The 21,630-nt window shown below is 31.9% G+C and overlaps 1 protein-coding gene across 3 annotated transcripts in view; it reads left to right on the top strand.

Moving 5' to 3' along the window:
• NfI (Nuclear factor I) overlaps positions 1–20,586 on the top strand; it is a 97,608-nt gene extending 77,022 nt beyond the window's left edge. For 2 of the 3 annotated variants that reach the window (XM_072546763.1, XM_072546765.1), the window contains exons 9-10: positions 1,021–1,111; positions 2,339–20,586. In XM_072546763.1, coding sequence (XP_072402864.1) covers positions 1,021–1,111; positions 2,339–2,628 — 381 coding nt within the window. In that variant the 3' untranslated portion in view covers positions 2,629–20,586. The remainder of the gene's footprint in view (positions 1–1,020; positions 1,112–2,338) is intronic. The other variant, XM_072546766.1, reaches the window with a different exon arrangement.
• Positions 20,587–21,630: the final 1,044 nt, after the last annotated feature.

Here is a 21,630-nt window from a genome sequence, read left to right as displayed (position 1 = left end):
ATTGGTCCAGAAAATTCTATTCCTTTGGGTATTTGTTGTGTCAACCATAAATAGACACCTTCTCTCCATTTTGAATCCTTCGGATAGCCTCTAATTTCTGTTCAATCGCAATTACAATACGTTTCTGTTTATTTGTCTTTACACAACGCACACAATACATGAGCTAATGAAATAAAAGCAACACACTCAAAAACAAGTGCTGCGCCAAAGAACAGACTGAGGAATGAGATGCAGCCACCTACACGCTAAATGTGTCAACAGTGAGTCATCGATACCGACAAGTAAACAAACAACACTACTGGGGTGGTTAGCACTGATCGGTGACAAAGCGTTTTTAATATTTTATTTTAACATAGTACAAACATGTATATTAAAAAATGAATTAAACAACTACGTTCTTTATTTATATGAAAGCAATGTTGACGATGTTAACAAATTAACATCGAATTGTGTCCGTTTTGCGATAAAAATTTTCTTAATATTGACGAAATTATGGAAACTATCAGTCGTTTGGTTAAACGACGTTTCGGTTAAAATGACTTTCCGTTAACGGAGGTTTTAATGTATTATACAAAGTCTAGGAAAGTCGATTGATGTAAAAATGAGAGAGCATATGTTAGATGGTTCGGGCATGTTCAATATTGGTCAAGACTTTAATCTCCCAATATGAAGAATTGCTGATTTTCTAGTTTCTAGGAGTAGTACGAGAAGACGACCAAAGAAGACCTAGGGGCAGATGTTTAGGCAGGACATGATATGAAGTAATTGATATTGGTATGACCCAAGATAGAAACTTATGGAGAAATGTAATTATGGAGGGATAAGACGAGTTTATAAAAAACATGATAACTTTATCTAGTAACACAAAATCAATTTAAGTTTTTTAATTTCGACCAAATTGTTATTTTAAAAATATAAAATTTACATAGTTGTATACATAGTAATCGATTGTATTCTTCCTTTGGACAACAGGGATATTTAACATAGATAAGATTTGTTACTAAGTTTATATTTTTTTAGCTATTCAGTTATCCCAATATAACGGGAATGTCTGGAGTAATCAGCCCTACGAACCTCAGTATGTATTCTCCTACAGTGAGTACGGCGAGAGGTAAGTAAATAAGTTTAATAGGTAAAACTAACAGTATGTTACGATTGGTGATCAAAAAGTTCCAGGACTAGTGATTAAAAACTTCTCCCAACGTTGTTTCTACTATTTAAAGGACCATGAGAATTGTTATTTTGAAATGTTGTTAAGCTCCTGCAGTCATTCTTTTAATGTTTTTAATCATATCAAATTTCTAGTCTTGTGATGTTGGAACTATAGTTTAGCAAACAAAAAATGAAATTAGTCATTCCAAGTCACGTGTCGTACCAGGTCAAAAGTAGCCGGAATCACGTATCAATCAGGACTTTTTAGAAATTGTAAATTCGTCCAATGGTGGTGCGCAAGAAAATATGTTTTCTTGCTGGTCACTTTACAGTGTAACAATAAATCTCGTCGATTGTAGTTTTTTAATATGCCCAACTATTTTTTTGTTTTTAAATCTTAACTGTGCAATGAGCTTTTTTGCATTGGAACTTTAATAAAACTCTGTGAATTAAGACGCAGTTTTAAAATGGCTTGTGGTATGCCAAACGCCTTTGCTGCGGCATTAACTCCCATTTCCTTATTCTCAACTGCTTTGACTGCATTTTTCAAACTGTTTTCAGGCAATTCTCCTCTCCCAGACGTTCCTTTTTTTTTATAAAAAAGAGGCATTTTTCTATAACAAAAAAAAAACAGTTATCAGGATACGACTTTGAGTTTGAAATAGGTTTTTTTAAGTGGTCCTCTATCCCAAATTTCACTAGTCCGTCTATCCCAATTGTCAGGGATAGATAAAGCAGCTTCCCGTTCAAACAAACAACGTTATCGGCAAGCCATTCTAGGTTTCTATTATATTTAAGTGTACAATAAAGTTATAGCATTGACCTCACATCGAAATATTTTAAACTAACTTAGCCATATAACAAAGAAGTGTAGTCTAAAAAAATTGCAAATCACCAAAGAAACAAACGAAATTTGTTTCTAAAATGCACATCAAAACCAAGAAAGACTAATCAGCGTTTATCCTATATTAACTAAAAACTTGCTCTATATACCTGATGCTGTAGATACCTGAATTATTTCAGACCCGAGAAAACTCAATTCCCTAGAAAAGTATAAATAATGCTGTCAACCACATAGTGCTCAGTTGCAAGTTTGCTATAACATTTAAAAAGTCCTAGAATTTAATGATCGGACCTCTTATAGTGCTCCTGTTACTTTTATAACTAATTCTTGATAATTGTGTAGGTACGCCCCGGTCTAGCAATATAACACGATGGAATAATCCACTATTTACTTTGGACCAAGAAGATTTTAGTATAATCAGCCATACATCTAGTGCCGAACCAGGAGCTATTATTCTAATGGATGAAGCTTCTGCTTCGACTGCGCCATCTGCAACGGATCATACAGGACAGTGTTGTAATAGTGCAAATATGATATGTGATGCTGATCGGTTTTTTCAAGGTGGAGATACTCTGGAGACTTCCGATTCCCGAGAGAATGATAGAAATTTAATAGTACCAAAGTCTCCATAACTAGAAAAGACAATAACAATATTGCCTTATGATTGTTAACTTGCTTTTTGCGTGATTTCGTGTGTATAGAGGCCAATTTTTAAAAGAGAATAAACTAAGAAACTATACTTTTTTGTTATGGTTTATATGACCAACTCTGGGACGTTTTCCTTTAGAATGTTAATAAAATAATACGTTTTACCAAGGGATGTAAAATATTTTCAAAAATATACTCTTTTTTCCTCTGTTTCTATTTAAGTTAGATTTTTTCTAGTTATAGTTCTGCAAACCAGGTAAGCAATGATAAATGCTAAACTATAGAAATATAAAATAATTTTCTAGTATTAGATTGCTCCATATAATTAATTTCAAGCTTATCTATGTTAATTTTCTCTGGATACATTTTATTCCTTTGGCATTTTTATTCCCATTAAGGGAACTTAACCACTATTAAACTACGAGAATATTTTCCGTCACCGCCGAACTCAGGTAAAAACGTATTTATTTAAAATTATAGTATGACTTTTTACATATTGGCCAAGTAGTAAACGCTCAACTAATTTAATTCCTAAGATAACGTAGGTTTGGGTGCCAAGACAGGCTGTGCAAATGTTCTTGTGTAATACATTCAAATCATTGTCGACACACCTTTGGTTTGGATATAACACTCTATAGACACACTCAGAAAGTCGAAGGGTTGGTTAGAACAATCAATATACATAATTCGAAGTATTAAAATGTCTTTCCCTTTTAAAACATTGGTCAATAAACTTTTTTAATTGTGATTCATCGATTTATGTTCCCAAGAACTGATTTTTTTGTGATTGCAAAAAGACAAAATATATGACACTTATCAATGTTTTTTATAATATTTTTATTCAGGTCAAGAGTTTATATTTGTTTAAAATAAAGAAGTATAAGCTATATATTATTCAAAACAATGTTGACTACCATTACCGAATATTTGTTTATAGAACTGTTATTGAAAATCAGTTCTTGGAAACAAGGCACTAACAGGTCCACAAGAAAAAGAGAAAATGCTAAAATATTTGCCTTTAAGCTTTTCAATTTTTCGAATATCTTTGAAAATATATACAATACACCAGTCTATCTGGGAAACAATCCATTGATTGTACGTAAAAATCTTATACAGATATTTGAAGGTTCTAAACAGTATATGAGGGGTGGCTGATGAAAAATGCGTGAAGATGTTCTGATGATTTTGATTTGTTTTTGTATTAAATAACCTTAAAAAGTGAAAAAGTAATTTTTTTGCCTATAAATCTTTTCTTATCACTTTAGAAAAAAATGGTTTAAATAAAAATTGTAGATCTTATATTGTTCTTCAATTTGTGAGTTTTTAAATTAAAATACGTAAATAAGTAATTCACCAAGATAGTTGCAAAAAACCCTTAATTTTGCAGTAATTTATAAATTTTAACAACTTGGTTTTTTGCATAATGACATATTATAGAACTACTTAAAGTGTGCTTAATTTCAAATGGATCGACCAACTAGCTTATAAATAATGCAATTTGTTTATCCTGTTCAGCGATTATTTAAACAACTGTACTTGCCCAAACAGTAACTCTAGAGGTATTTTGTAAATCGCAATCGACACTTTAAGGCTTCGTTTTTAAGGTATATTAAAAAAGGCTAAGATTTTATTAATTTTTTTATTAAAAAACCGTTTAAAAAGGGATGACTTTTTAGCAAATAAACATTTATAATAATTTAACACTTGTCAAAAAAAACTAGAACTTTCTATGAACAATAGGAAACCAGATAGCATTTTATTAAAACATACCTCCATTGTTTATTAACATTAAGAGCTTAAACTGGAAAAAATTGTAAAACAATCTAAATTTTATGATCCAACTGATAGATGGCATACACAGTGAAGAAGTAAAAAGTTATAACCCATTAAAATGATGGTACTCGAAAATACCGTAACTGAAAAGTGGAGGGAAGAACTGTCCGCTGCAATACCTCAGCTTGTTATTGATCATAGAAGGTTCTGTTTTTTTTTGGAAAGTGTGCTTTTTCACTAGCTTTTCATTGAGCCTACTTACAACGGTGTGACATGAAAAAAATATCAAAGGTATTATAAATGTTTTGAAGTTTTTTTTTACATATTTAAAGAGAAGAAGGAAAATCTGCATACAGACACCTGTGACTCACACAGATAGTGTTGGGTTCCTAATACTCTAGCGAAGCTGTGCCAGGGCGAGATGCCCAAGGAATTTAGACCTTTGACACCTCATCCCGTCACCACTCCGAGACGGTCGGCGTTCAACTAAAAACCTCTTCTCTGTCACACCAGACATCAGGATGGAAGAGCCGGTTAAGGCAAACATCTCTCCTGATGCCCTGCTATCGCCCGATTCCCATTCTTTCTCCGACACATTCATCGAGAAGACTACACCCACACGAACCACCAAGGACTTTCAACCCCCTGCCTTAGCGAGGCTGCCATCTCTCTCGCGTCGTCTGTCTCTCATTTACTCTTATTTCGGCCTGCGACAGTCCGAACCCCACCAAGGTGCTACTCGCTTGTTTTAGAATTCTGTTGCGAGTTCCCTCTCCTCTCGTTCTTTTAAAGAGAGCAGCTCCCTGATAAATTTGTGGATCCGTGTCCACCCCCACTCATCCCTCATCATTTTCTCCACCATTTCTCTCACGGGATCAAACATTCTGCAGTTACACTCTCTTACAAACTTCTCTCTTTCATCCGCCCAACGCTCACACTTCAACATCGTGTGTGTCACAGTATCCGAAAAACCACAGTAAAGGCACTGATCGGACTGAGCCCTCCTAAACCTAAAAAGATAGCTGCGGAAGCAGTCATGGCCTGTGAGCATTTGTGTTAGATAATAATCCAGCTGCCTATGCCCACAGTCCACCCAGCTTCGAAGGTTCGGGATTAGTGACCTCGTCCACTCCGCCACATCACGTGTTGCCTCCCACTCCTGTTGCCACTGACCAATTGAAACTAATCTCTCGGCCAGTCTTATCCCATTCATTTCTCGCTCTCCAATGTTCTGCCCCCTACGACTGTGAATCCTTGCCCTTTCACCTGCCAGCACATGTAAAGGAACACAGCCGGTGATAACCCACAAAGCGGCAGCTGACACAGTTCTGTAGGCATATGCTACCCGCAGCAGACTAGTTCTGTCCACGCGTACCATGAGCCTCTTGTAAGTTGGTATTTCTACCGCCTCACTCCAAACTGGGGCCGCTTAGAGGACGACAGACTGCACAACACCGTGGAGCGCTCTTCTCCTTTCGGATTTGGGACCACCGATATTAGGCATTATCCTCCCCAGCGCAGCCATTCTCTGAATAGCTCTGCGGATCACCCCCCTCAAATGTTTTGAAGCTAATAAGTCAGCTCTCTGTCAAACTGTTTTTTAATAACAAATTTAACAAAATGTAGAAGTTTTATAGATTGCGAAGATTGCGATTTATAAACCACATCTAGAGTGACTGTTTGGGCAAGCACAGTTGTTTAAATAATCGCTCTCCTAGTTAAACAAATTGAATAGTTACCTTATAAACTATTTGGTAGATAGGTTTAAAATTTAAGATACTTTAATAATTCATTAACTTCCAAAATTTTACCTAGTTATATTACATGTGTTCATGCAAAAAACAAAGTTATTAGCATGTATAAATTACTGCAAAAATAAGTGATTTTTATAATTATCTCGGTCAATTGTTTATGTTTTTATTTTGGAAACTCTCAAAACAAAGAACTTTTTATGATCTACCACTTTTATTTAAAACGTTTTTCTTTAGAGTGTATAATAAACTATTTATAGGCATTAAAATATGTTTTTCACTTTTTAAGATTGTTTAAAAAAAATCTGCTGTACGTCTTCACACTGATTTTTCTTCAGCTACCCTTCATATACCTTTTAGAACCTTTAAATATCTGCCTAAGATTTTTTCAGCATTTCTTTTTCATTCACTGGGGTAATATAGGTACGACAGCGAAAGACATAGAGCCATAAATCTACATAATTAATAAAAATTACATTTGTTTTAAAATAATATATCAATAATGCAAACTGACTAAAATATCAACATTGAAGTTGTTTTATTGTAGTTTTCTAACGAATTTGTTATCATAATGTAAAAAATTGTAAAAGTCCTAAAACTGCTTGGATCACATATTAAATAAATTTTTTATTTACCTGTAACTGAAATTAGTGAAAGGCAATTTTAATTTTCTAACGCTAGACCTTAATAATGTTCTAACCAATCTTTGTAATCATTTATTTAAGACCTAGATATGATCTCGTTCATGGACTAAAACAATTGAACATATAAAATTTTGATATAATAATTGAAAAAGTTATATAAATAATAAAGAACCAAATTATATTTTTAGTGGTAGTGTAGAGCAACACTTTTGTCAAAACTAAAAATATAGCACAGCTTTATACTTTTCGTTCCTCTTACCATAGTGTTTCTCAATTAAAAAATTATAAAATTAAAAAATGTTCTGTTAAATTACATCCAAATCAAAGAGAAGGTATTTATGTAAATATTTTGAGCAAGACATCCTTCATCAAGTATTCTATTTTAATACATATTATAAATTATATTGACAAGACTTGCTTATTGTTTCAAGTTCAACGATAAACTCATTCTATTTATTATACTAATTCATCTATTTTTATGTTATAATATTGAGCTTCTTACTTTAAATATACAAAGGCTAAATTATTGATTTCAATTATACAGTGTTCTAAAAAAATAGCTGAATTTTTTTGGATAGATATTTTTTGAGAAAGATTTGCTGAATAGTCTGTGATGTAACTAAACGATTGCGAATGCATATCGAACAAGTGCTCAATGGGTATACTGGCGTACCCGCCATTTCTTTTATTAATTATTTACTAATGGTGTCTAATCTGAGTGGCTTTTTCAACTAAATGAGGGTGGATTTATTATTCTGTTACCGTTTTGGTCCAGTGATATTCCATTATACTCCTGGGCTCAAAATATTGAGGTTTAACCCAAATAAAATGTGGCTCCTTACTGAGTTACAGGGTGGTTTATTTAAAAATTTAAAAAATTATTTGTATCCATTACTTTAAAACTATTTGGCATATCCATGTCATACTTGGCAAGAAGTGTAGGTACTGTATACCCTACTAAATTATGTTAAATAAACGTTTCTGGCTGCTACCAGAGGCTATGACAGGGGAAAGTGAAAGGTTGGAGCTTCCCGAATTCTACGCCATTGGCTGAATTGCTATTTTAGCACAATTATTCGATTCTCCAATACTTTCTATGTAAATAATTTACTCCTTATTCGGAACGATATAGTTACTATTTTTCGAGATATATGAAGTTAAAAATGAAGCGACACGGTTATTTTTATTTTGATTAATGTATTAATAATTATGTCGGTGTTTTTGAGTCATAGGATTGCGATTATTACGCAAATAAGATTTATCGCTATTAAAAAAACATTGTGGATGATCACAAAAAATCAAGAGCGTAATTTTATTAAAAAAAAAAATTTACTGACGAGTCTACATCTACGCGTAGATGAGTATTTAACTGTAGAAACAGCCGCAGTTGGAATATTGAAAATCTCCATCTATTTCGAGAGTCACATTTTAAACATGAATTTAAGATTAATGCAGTATATTTGGAGATAATTTGTTGGGTCCTTACGTCCAATCATTTTCTTTCCCCTGTCGTACGGCTCTGGTAGTAGCCAGAAACGTTTATTTATTATAATTTAGTAGGATGTACAGCACTTCACTGCTTTTCAACAGTTTTTAAGTACTGGGTAGATTTTTTTTTAAATCTTTAAATAAAACACCCTTTAACTAATTAATGATCCCTATTTTATATAAGTTAATTGGGTTAGACCGTAATATTTTTAGGTCAGGAATCTACAGTTAAAATATTTCCAATTAATAATAATAAAAAACCCCGTATAGCGCATCCTACCTGCTTTCTTCTTTTGTTTGTCAATCAACTTTTGTTTGAAAAGTTCTGTCCATCTTTTCAATACTTATTTCACTTTTTTGTATTTCTCCTTTGTCTCTGTACACGATTGTTCTTGGTTTAAGCTCTTCTCTGCTTTTGTTTAATCCCTAATAGTATTTTCTGGGTTCTGTGATTTTCTCCTATTTCTCAGAGTTTTTTTCTAAGTAGGTATATTATCGCTTTTCTCTTTTTGTTAAGTCGTTGGTTTGTATGATTATTGCTTTCTGTTATGTATAGGCATTCTTCATCAAACCATAATCTTTAATTCTTTTTACTTTTTTTCTTTCTTTGTTTATATGTTCGTGTTTTTAGTCTTATTTTTTAGGTACTTTCTGCTTGTTGTTTTTTAAGTTCTTTATATCCTACTTTTCATCATCGGATCACTTCTTTTTAATGATTGATATTCTGGCTCTTATTTTACTTTACACCAGACAGTTGTCTGATTTTGCATTAGCCCCTCATCTTCTAAGCACATTAGCAGGAAAAAATGAAAAAGAAGAGAAGACTAGCTTGTACAATATTTGGTAAACTCGCTTATATCCTAGCCTAGGTCTAGAGAGTACCTACAGAATATCATCAGTATGGAAACAAACAAGGGCCATCGATCAGTGTGTGCTAGTACTTCTTTCTACACCCAACAACGACAACATAGAAAAAATAGCAAACATGGAAATTTATCTTTCTATAGAAAGATAAATGTTGAATATCCAAACTATCGCATCGAACAGAAAAACAAGTTGCTGAATTTTATTAAATTATATATTATTACAGTATTTATTTTAATTGCCGGCGCTATCTATATTGTAAGTACTAAACGAGTAGAACCTATGAAAAAGGAAACTGTAACAGAGCCAGTAAAATTGAAATTTGTAATGTACTCGGTAACGGTTGGAGGATCAGACGATCTCCTATTATTTCTGTTATCCGGATACTAAACTTTGGAGTATGTTTAAAATCGGGTTTGTTTGAATTTGACGTTTTGTTTGTCTGGTTTGATAAGTACAAGGGCACAGTGTCTTGGAGATATTTTTTCACATTGGCTTAGGAAGACACTGGGCCATAACAACTTCAAAGATTTTTATTTTAGATATATATATGTTAGTTATAATTTTTTAGCTAAAACATAGTTTCATTAATATAGTTAAAATGTATTTTCGTAGCATCTTTCTCCAAAAATATATAGACTATGAATGATACAGCTCATCCAAAAAAATGTGGTACTGATTCTTTGGAGCTCTGTTTTTTGTTCTGTTTACATTAATTAAATTCCTGTAAACCTCACATTAAAACCAATACATCAAAATAGAATGCTCAAGATGGTATTTTGTATTAAAACATAGGTATGTATTGACCTAAAAAATTACAATTGCACAATTTAATACTGTATAGTAGATATCAGGTCAAATTTACACGTCCAGTATTACAGTGTCCATTGTATTAATAAACTAGTATTCATATTTTGCAAAGTATACGTTACTTAATATAATTATATTATATGTTATGAGATTTATTAAGGTTAGGGCATTTTATACAGGGTGGCACAATTTCTTACGAAATTACTAAGAATGAATACAAAGGGAAAACATAAATCACTTCAGCTTCGCAAGAGTTGTAATTTTCTAGAAATAAAAAACTTTCATGATATAGCATGAACATTTAAATTAATTGAGAAATATTTTGCCATGGATCGAATGTCCAGCAGTGCTTGTCTTCCACATAAGAGCTTATTGCGTGAGCAAGCAGTGAGCTGGATTTGTGCCTTAGTATTACAATAATACTGATAATAGAATAATCGTAGGTGGATTAGGGAATTAATAATCGAGCTTTTTCGCTCACAGTGCATTCACATAAGAATAGTGGATTTACCAACTTTTAGCTCAAGTATCTCATTCTTACGTTTTCCTATTCTTATGTTTTTGGTACAAAAATAACCATATTTAATACATATGTTTATACCACTTCATCCTTCAGATTTCTGCTGTATTTTTTGTGTCCAGGTCAACAAAACAGTCTTATGGAAATCCCAACGAATTAACTGAGAATGTGGAGAACTTAAGACAACGAGATGTTGGTAAAAAGTATGTAAACCGCTTAGTGATATCACTTGTAATGTACGTAAATCTCGAGTCTCGCAGAAATGTGAACTGGAGATATATCTTTGTAATTACTATGTAATGAATTTCAGAAAGTTCTATATTATTTTAAAACTACATACAACATACAATTATAAATGTTTATAGCAACTACTAAATGATTGATTTGACGGTAATAGTAATGTTCGAAAGAAGTTTTAATAACGAAAATTGTAAGCCAAATCGATAATTATGTTCAGATATATACTTTACAATCTTACAATTCCCTTCTAAACGATTCTTGTTTACTGATTTCTATCCAAAATGTAATGCCTTTCACTCTTCTGAAAAGTCTTTGCAGTTTATTTCAAGCACCAGTAAGACGCGTTATTACCTAACTTGATAATGGCAAGTTCGACCTTGCCGAAACGTCGTCAAAATAATGGTTTTTCTCAAATCCAAAATTATACAACGCGGAGTCAATCCCGGAAAACCACAGAAAGCACATATGGCTCCCGCGGAAATTTTAAATGTAACATATACAGGGTGCGGCAGATAAACGGCCAATTAGAAATATCTCAAGAACTAAAGTTAAGCAAATCAGGAAAATTGGAATGAAGGGGTTTTGATGAGTGATCTGGTAAATGAAAATATTTTCATCTATATGCTACTTCCGGTTATACTGGAAGTTGCTTATAACTTCGTTTTTTTAGTATAACACTACGGAACCGTGTTGAAATGTCGGGTCTGTGGTCTGCGGCTTAAATTGAAACTACATTGATTTCACCAGTTCAATATTTCATTGATATTTATTTTTTCTACTTCGTCAGGAACCTACTACAAGATTAACTCACAATTAGATAAATTCCCTTACAAATTCTATTTAATAGTAATGAATACTTAAGTATTCTTTAAAACAAAAGTTCATTATTTTCGATGATCTAATAATTTTATATAGTTTCACTGATAATGTATCTGAATATAATTACATATATGCACATATAAGTAGTTGCTGAAACATGTATTTAACAGTTTATTGCTGGCGATCACACAGAATAAATAGTATTCTAATACACAAGTCCCTACAGGACTCCTACATGATAGGTACTTGTGTTTCTAGCCTACATATGTTGACATTTGCCAGATCGTTATTCAACTACTATGTAACTATTGCAATACTTATACTATTTATAGGGTAGTGTTGTGCAGATCTGGCAAAAGGTATACTTTTATATTTTTGTGGGAGTTATATATACTTTAAGGGCATATTTCCTTACAAATATATGGCGGTATATATGTACTTACATTTAATTAAAGAAACACCTTGTGTTTTATAAACAAGTTGTAAAGATTGATTTGGAAGAGGAAAGAGCGTTTTACTCTGTAATTTAATTAATACATATTTTTTTAATTCTAATGCTATATCCTTCGTTGATTTTTATCAAATGTATTTCAAATATATGTGTTATTTTAAATAGGATAAAAAAAAATTGTTGCTAAATCAAAAATATTTACTACAAAAACATTATTTTTGTAGTAACACATATTTGTAGTAAATAGGTCCTTTATTGTACGTTAGGGAATGATATTTTAGAATTATACTCTCCAATCATACACCTTTATTTTCAGTAACTTTACAGGGTATTTACATTTTGGTTTAGAGAAATTTAGAGAAATAGAGAAAACACAGAATTTATTTAAAAATATGCCTTTAAGCTTTCTATAACTTCTACTAATATTCACTACATCTTCCATATATTTTTCCCTGATTATATATATATATATATATATATATATATATATATATATATATATATATATATATATATATATATATATATATATATGTATTCACACTGGGTGCTCTAAAAGTCAGTTTTCTGCAACAAAACGAAAATTAAATTTTTTTAGCAATACAGAACTTTTATATTCATTGTATACCTGTCTAGTATACAATGAATCTTCAAAATAATGTTCAAAATTGTTCCATAGTATAATATCTTAGTCTAAGAGCCAAGGAAAACGATTACAATCGAAGAAATTATACACGCAAACAACCACAAATCTGTCTCTATAAATCAATTTAATATGCTGTCAGAAAGACTTAAGAATTTCGCACGCTTCTTCTTGGCTATTAATATAATAGTCTAAGGGCATGTTTTATCTTCTAAACAATGACTTACATATTTTGTTCGAAATCTCCCAACGTAGACTTTCAAATGTTTATTATGATTGCTCCAAATGGTTAATATTACCAGTCTTCACAGAAAAATCCTCACTTTTTGATAATATCAAACTGAAACATTAATGAGTTTGATATCTAGGGATCGTGGAAGTCATTCAAAGTTTTTATTTAGAAAATATTAAAAAACTACCTAATAGAGTTGCAGATTTTTCAAAAAAGTGAAAATTTTAAAATTCCACCAACGTTTCTTGAAATCTATCACCGTTCAATAAATAAATTCCGATTGGTTTATCTCCGAAAATCATTGTCCATACACTAACGCTTCTAAATCTGCCAGACTGCGTCATATATTTTAAAAGTACTAAGTATTTCTATTTGACGTTCAAAAGGAATGTTTTGTTAAACTCAAAATCAGCTTCTTGTTGGATTGTGCAAACCTCACAAAATCTGATTTAACTATCCGTATCATCTTTATCCTATCAATCATATTCATTGAACTAAAGTAGAATGCTGAAAGAATTTTCATCTTAAACAGTTTTTTCAATTCTTTTATTTAATTTGAGAAATTTTTGAGTAACTTGGAGAGGCGCAGGTTCTTCTTTATTCGTTTTGAAAATCATTTCAAGAGCAAATCACAAAAATAATTCAGTTGTGGTCGTGTTTAGAAAACGAGTAGATATTGTTAACGTAGGTACAAATGACTTATGACACACCCAGTAAATATATACATATATATATATATATATATATATATATATATATATATATATATATATATATATATATATTATACTTTACCAGTTTCTCTAATGACATTTCAAACGTAATAGTAACAAACGAGAGGATAAAAGTTATTTAGTAAATTATTTCAAATTAAAAATCAAAACTTGCGAATAATATTGTAAGTAGCTCTAAATTATATCTCTTTTTTACACATAAAAAAACATATTTATGCACACTGAATGAAATAACGTTGTAAATTGTTAAAATTTAGAATAATAGATGCAATGATTCTGTATCTATTTTCTAGTGGTATGTTGTTAATTGCATATTTTTAGATGGGAATACAGCACAATTAATTGTAATAAAAATTCAATTTTTTTCATTTGGCGCTTGCATATCTAATATGAAAATCGTTTAAAAAAATCTGAAATGAAAATTGTGAAAAATTGTTTTATAATCTACAAATTTATTTTGTAGGGGTATATTATTGATTACATCTAACATGCCTTTTTTAAACCCTTCATTTTGTATTGAGTTCTATTAAAGTAGTGACCACTCTCTTGGTTATCCGTTTTGTTTGCTTGTTACAAGCACTTCACTCACCAGATTTAGATATTTAGCATTCAAGTTTAGAGGAGCTAATCCTGCTAAATTCCTTCTTCTAGTAAATTTCATGAGTTTGGACTTCTGGGGGTTTATATTAAGTCCTACATTTGAAGTCCATTTTGTAATTACAGTCAGAATACTGTTATGTTTGCTATATGTTAAGATACCCAAGTTATCAGCATAACCCAGGGCATAATGTATGCCTTTAACCATCAATTCTTCCATGACCAGACTACACAAGAGAGAAAATCCACAGTCCACGTTTCCAGAACATTCACAATCCTCTGTATGCGATGATTGTGTCTGTTGTATCGGACCTTCAATTAATAATGATATGCACCTTAAGAGAAGCCGTAAATGTTTTATTTTGATAACATCACGATTTGCTGCTTATACGATATGAGTAGCTGAATATATTTGAAAATCATAAATATACTTTTTATATAGTTTTGTACTATCATAAGTTTTTAGAACATATCTGTGTGTAATTAAGAGAACAAATATTTAACGCTAAAAATATTGTTCGCAAGACAGCTACGAATAAAATATTAGATACAATCTATATCATCCAGAAGGTTAGTGATAACAGAAACACATAACTATTGTTTCATCGTCTTTAGATATTCTCATAGTAAAAATTACTTAAAAGTATCAAGGTTGGAAAATAGTAAAACCATATTTCTTATAAATTATTCATATAAATCTCCCAATTCTAGATAATGGGAAATACGGCTATTTCTTGAATGAATTGTGGGCGAGTTAGTATATAGGTCAGAAATAGAGTTGATAAAAGTAATGCTGTTTGCGACTACAGGCAGGAAAATTCCAGTCCTGGTGAATTAAATCTTATTAGCTTCCTCATAGTATTTGCGAACAACCTAGAAGACCTACAAGTCCTTATGAACTAAAACATGTATTACAGTCAACAATATGGACTCAATATAAACGTAAAGAAGACCAAGGTTATGATAATTAGCAAGAAAAATATAACAGAATTGCATTGGAAAAGCTAGATCCACCTTCAACCTGATTGGGGCCTTCTTTAAGAGCCACAACCTTTATCTTGGTATAAAAGTAAGAATGCTGCGATGCTATGTCTGCTTTGTCCTTTTTTTATGGTGTTGCATCTTGGACCTTGAATGAAGATATGTGCAGAAGATTGAAAGCATTTGAGATGTGGCTATATCGGGGAATACTTAAGATCCCTTGGATCGAGTCACAATTGAATTGAGAAGGTCCTCAGAAGAATGAAGAAGAACCAAGTGGTACTGACTACACATTATGCGAAATGGATCTAGATATGCCCTCATACAGTCCAGGAAGAAAAAGATCATCCTGGTTAAAGAACTTCAGAACCTGGTTCAACGCACAATCTGTGCAGCTGCTGCAGATAAGATAAAGATTACTGACACCATTATGAACACGTCGAGACTAAATTGTTGTTTTTTGATGAAACTTCGATTTAGGTTCTATGGCTCCTCAAGAATGGCTTCTCCTTGTGAGAAATGGGACAAAGTTTCAGAGTAAATGTTCTGTTGTGCTTCTCGTGGAAGACTCCAAATCTGCCACAAAATCACAAGTTCTTTGGAACGGCTTGTATCATTACAAACGGTTCCTTTTAGGTTGTTGGAAAGTCTTTAAGTAAATGAGTGGAGTTTAGCTGTCGCTAGGTCCTCACCTAGGACAGGTATCCTCCTGCAATGAGGGAAGCCATAGTAAACCAATCTCTCCATGTACTTTGTGTATTTATTGTCACTCTTAAGGAGTGTGTCGAGGGAACTTACGTTTCAGCATGTAGGTTAGGTTTTGCGTGTTATGGTAGTGAATGTTTGGGTGGTGGCTGATGAGTGAGTACCCTCAGGGGCTGTGTCCTTAGACAGAATTTAACGGGGATTAACATCGGATTTTGGTGAATGTTTGATGTATTGTGTTGTACGTATACGTAGAGACGGCGTGTCTATACAAATTATAGAAGATCTTATTACAGAGACGGTCGACTTCATTTCTTTTTGTTGTCAGTTTCTTAAGAGAGTGTTTTTTAAGTTTCAAACTATCTTTACTTAGTAAAGGATTTTAAAAACAATTTGACTGCTTTTTACCATTTACTATTAAGAAGCTAATTTTTCTTGAGTAGCTTTATTTTGATTAGACTCCGAACTTTTGTCCTTACCACAATTTGCGTTTGTGGTAGCTAACAAGGATAGCAAGGATGAAATATTTTGATTTAACTATTCTTAAAAACGTATTGCTAATGGGGTTTTTTTTATTTATTCTCAAGATAATTATCTAAATTAGCCAAAAAAATATTTGTCCTACAAAATGCAAGGTTTTATCAATGAGTCCCTTCGTTCCCGCATGTATCATTAACGAGGTCTACTCACATGAGTAAACTCACTACTACATATAGTAGACTACATGAACCTACTCACGAAAAATTACCTTGTTGGTAATAAAGGGTGAAAATTGTCCCGCGATCCTGGACTATATATGGGTGTTGCGCCTGAAAGATTGTTGGCGCACTAGAGCCTAACATTTTGCCACGTTATTGCCCCTCCGATCGTCTAATCTCTTTTGGATCCATCTGTATACTATATAAATCGATCTATTAATATATATACATATATATATATATATATATATATATATATATATATATATATATATATATATATATATATATATTATGTACTGCTGGTAGTTTACAGTTTTGTTCTATCCTGCTCTACTTTTTGAATGCATATGGACTTTCCTGATATTTTAATCGAAAAAATTAGAATTACTTGTAGCTAAAAAATGTAGAAATTATATTACTATTTTACCTACTACTAGTTTATCATAGTTTTTTAGAGTAAAAATGATTAAGTAATACTTCTCACATCGTTAATGAAGATTATTGGTGCTTCAATCCTCTGTAAGATGGGTTATGGATCGTATCTAATTAACAACTCGTGCTCAATATAATTATATAATATTACTGTGATTGAATACCTTTTTAAAGTGGTCAGTTTGAGCGATAGATGCAGCGATCAGGTCCCGGTGCGTCTTCAGGTCACGCTCTTTCTGACCTCATTGTTTCTAGTCATGTCAGCAGAGTGATCTTGACTGATCTATCTACTCCCTCCGTTGTTAATAACAGTTCTTGCTTTATAGAACACTCTGCACATTATTTATATCTTTATTGCGGTACTTTTAAAATTAATAGATCTTTTCATTTCAACATGTATAACTATGAGAAATATTTATTTTTTTGTAATTATTGTATACGTACATAGAAATGCACACGTTTTTGTTTGTTAGTTAATGCTGGCTTTAATATTTAAGAAGTGTTAAGTTTGTTAATGCGAGAGATGTTTTTGTTCATAATTAAGTCAGTTGTCTTCCAATTATGAAAAATGTCTTTTCCAAAATTATTAACAAAAAAAGTGTTATGAGTTTGTAAGACATGACAATAATCGATTCAACGAAATTTGAATAGTTTTGAATATAAGTATGATATTTATTTTATATGAATTTTATCACAAGAATAGTTTGGTAGCATGTAAGTATTAACTTTGCGTTTTGTTAATAATCTTCATAATCAATGTGAACCACCTAAAATCATCATGTGCGATTTGGGTCGCATATTATATCCTGTAAAATCTTCCTTATACTTATATTTATTAATGCTTACTTTTTAATCCAGCTTTGAGAAAAAGAGTTTGATTCTAAAAAAGGTCTGGAAATTTTTATATTCCTTTTTTTGTACATTTATTGTAGTAGTATACAAGTCTCAGTTTTAGTGATCTCCAGTTCAAGATTTCATCATAATTTATTTGAAACTAGGAAATCTATTTATTAAAAATAGGAAAGAAAATAAGGAAAGCTGATGTATTTTAAAGAATTGTTTCCCGTATAACTGGAAGTAGCAAATAGATGAAAATATTTTCATTAATCTGTTCACTCTTCAAAACCCCTTCATTCCAACGCACTCTGTTACGGACTCAAACTATAAATTTCAGAATCTTTAGTGTCGCTTAAATGTCAGAGAAAATGAATATTTGGGCCAAATTGAGGAATTTTTCGTTAATAAGGTCGAATTAGGCTTTCATTAATCTCTTAAAGTCTCTTAAATATTTTGTTCGTAAATTTGACTTGTCTTCAACTAAAAGGTTGACTTCTACGGTAATCTATTTCAATGATCATATGCTTCTAACATTAGTACTACCTGTAGAACTTTGGTTTCCTATTAAGGCGAGATGGTATGTTCTAGTTACAGAAACTAATAAGAGAAAATTTTAGAAAGTTTTTAAGAATTCATCCTAAAGTGATTTATTTTAAAAGAAAAAACTATCCTTAGGTATTGTGTTATTCTAAAAATGACATTATTTCCTTAAATTTGAACTTTACTGTATTACAATTTTACACACAGCATACAATTTTCTTTAAAGATAATTGTGGTCTTTATTCGAAAGTTAATCTAAATCTGGAGAAATATACTCAAGTCAAGTCTCGATATTCCAATGCTATGCCTGCAGCTTGATGCCGATTGAAAGCACCAATCTTGTTGCTACCTTGACCTACATAAGCTCTTTGTTTAAAACTATGTTTACCTCTTTCTCTAGTTCCTCACTTTTTGACAATACAATACATCTTGCAGGAAAGCTTTCACTTGCTCTGGCCCACTACTGTCGCTAGATTGTTTTGCAATAATTATATCTTTTGACTTGAAGTTATACGACGAGTTATTTTGAGCTCATCTGTTTCCTCTCATTCTCTTCTTACACTTGCTTCCTAACCCCAGTACAGTTCTGATATCATTTTTAGGTTTTTACCATCAACGCCAGTATCAATAGTTTAACAAAATCCTGAGTGGAATATATGAGGTCCTGGTGCTTTGCAATCGTTCATTAGATTTCTTAGTTCGGACTTTGTAATAAATGGTACAGTTTTCTTTCGATGGTTTTGTTGTTGGACTGGTCTTTCGTCATCATCAAACAGCTCCTGCTCCTATTCTGACTGCTTTTGTTATCTCTTTTCCTATCGTTTTGAATAATGCCGTGTCCTGATCTTGGAACTTTCGTCTCTCCTCCATTATATTGAAAATCTCATTTGCTATCCACGATTTTTTTCTTCATTTTTGGTTACATCCGTTTGCATAGACATTTAATTTGTTCTGTATATACTGTTTTACACTCTGTTCTATGTGTTGGTCTTTCAGTAGCCTGATTGCTTATTTTAGGTTGATACTACATCGAATCTTCTTTAGCTTGAGCCTAATTTTGCTAAGCAGCGTGTTATTATGGTCTGACTTGATCGGCTTTTAGGTATGATTTTTTCATACCATAATCTGGTGGATTTGTTTGTATATATTTGTATAGAGTTTCAAAATATTTGCACTTTGTTATTTTATCGCTTCTGGATTAACTCATTAGATGTAACTTAGTTGATCGACTTTATTTTGTTTTATGTATAGCTTTAGTTATGGCATGTAAAGCTTTCCACCTATATTTTACTTATATTCTCCTTCTTAGCTATCTTGTTTTCTTACTTGCTCTTTCCGACATAGATTGTCTCGGTGTAGATCTGTTTCATACGCTATTAATCGTTCTATAAAATGTTTCTTAAGTTTTTCAGTTCCTTAACAATTATTCATCACCCATTTAAAAGTGGTAGTTATCAGAGAATATAAAAGGATCGTGAAGAATTGAAACTACTACATAAAAAATTTATTCAACAAATCATAACCCAATTGTGAAAACTTTTCGGCCCCCTTTTCCTTGTTGTTTTTATATTTTCTGTACACTCCATTCTCTACTAATAGCTTTAAGCGTTGAATAAGCTGTTTTATTGTTTGAATTGTTGTTTTGGTGGTTTATTAGACTTGAATTATGGTTTTGAAGTACTTTTATTTATGAGTACAACATTTGCATAACGATCCTCATCCTCTTCGGTATAACATTGGTTTTGAAGGTTAACAATTTGCATTTCTTTATTTGAAAACGTTATGTAAAATTGACATAAACAGTTGTAAATATTAGTTATTGCAAATATGGTTCAAATTGTGTGATAATGAATTTTTCTAACATGTTTTTTTAATTCCGGAGTAGGTTAATTTGTTTAAGAAAAATGAATTGATCTATTAACATCTAAATGCGAATAAGCTTTTCAGTAAGTCAATCATATTGACTTAAGAAGATATAATTGAGTTGTTGTAAATATATAAACTGTAACAATAATTATTTATTACGCATAATTATAGAATCGGGTGATATTTAACCAGTGCCATTGGTATTGTTGATTCTGTTGTTAGGTGAAATATGTCTAATATTCTCCTATAGTTATTTAGAATATATTATTTAATTTGTATAATTAAGGAAATAAATCAGAGGGTTTATCATTTTATAGGATTTTGTTTTATTTCTTCAATCCTTACATATTTTCCATGACTTCTGCGGAAATTTTAACACTTTAAAGATCACGTGCAGAGTCTTACATTGAATTTCACCAAGTAAAGTAAACGACGTTAAGACTACGCACTTATAGTAGAGGGAATAAGCAAAAAAACAGACCCTGTTCGGGACTGTGACAAATCCAGCTATCTGAAATCTTTTTTAGTTATTATAGGCCTACATAAAGAAAAGCTATACGTTTTCTGTAGTTGTTCTGGCCTCTTTTTTTTAATTATTAAAAATTTGGTGTAAAAAATGTCGTTTTTCAGTTTTTTTGTTTACCACTAACAAGTTTAATATTTGAGGTAAAGTTACACAACTTTGTCTTTTAAAACAAAAAAAGCTTTAAAATGGCGATTGCTATTTTAACATGTTAACTTCCCAAAAAAAAAGACAAAATGCATGGCTACAACAGCAAATTTACTAAGATGTAAATTGGAGCTGGAATGTCAGATAATAGAACAAGTGATGGAGTTTAAATATCTAGGCATCACATTATCTAGCTACGGAAAGCTCGAAACCGAAGTGGAAGATCAAAGGAAAAGAGCAAAAAGAGCTGCAGGCTGCCTAAATGAAACAATATGGAGAAATAAAAATATCGGCAAAGAAACGAAAGGCAGAATTTATAAAACAGTCAGCAGAGCAATAATGACATACGCGGCAGAAACAAGATCTGATACAAAGGGGACAAAAAGGATGTTAGAAACAGCAGAGATGAAAACACTTAGAAAAATTGATGGTAAAACACTATGGGACAGAGCTAGAAATACAGATATACGACGTAGATGCAAGGTGTAGAACATCAAGAACTGGGTAAGAAATAGAAGAGTAGAATGGAACGATCATATAAGCCGAATGACAACAAATAGAGTAGTAAAGACGGCAAGAGACGGTTCCCCAATAGGAAGACGATCAGTAGGAAGACCACGAAAACGATGGAACGACAACTTACTGGAGGCACATTGAAAAACATATAGATTCATGTCTATATAAAAAG

Source organism: Diabrotica undecimpunctata, chromosome 10, assembly GCF_040954645.1.
Source record: "Diabrotica undecimpunctata isolate CICGRU chromosome 10, icDiaUnde3, whole genome shotgun sequence".
In the NCBI taxonomy this organism is placed as follows: Eukaryota; Metazoa; Arthropoda; class Insecta; order Coleoptera; family Chrysomelidae; genus Diabrotica; species Diabrotica undecimpunctata.
The sequence above is the reverse complement of the archived record's forward strand: the minus strand, read 5'-3'. Positions and strand labels throughout refer to the sequence as shown.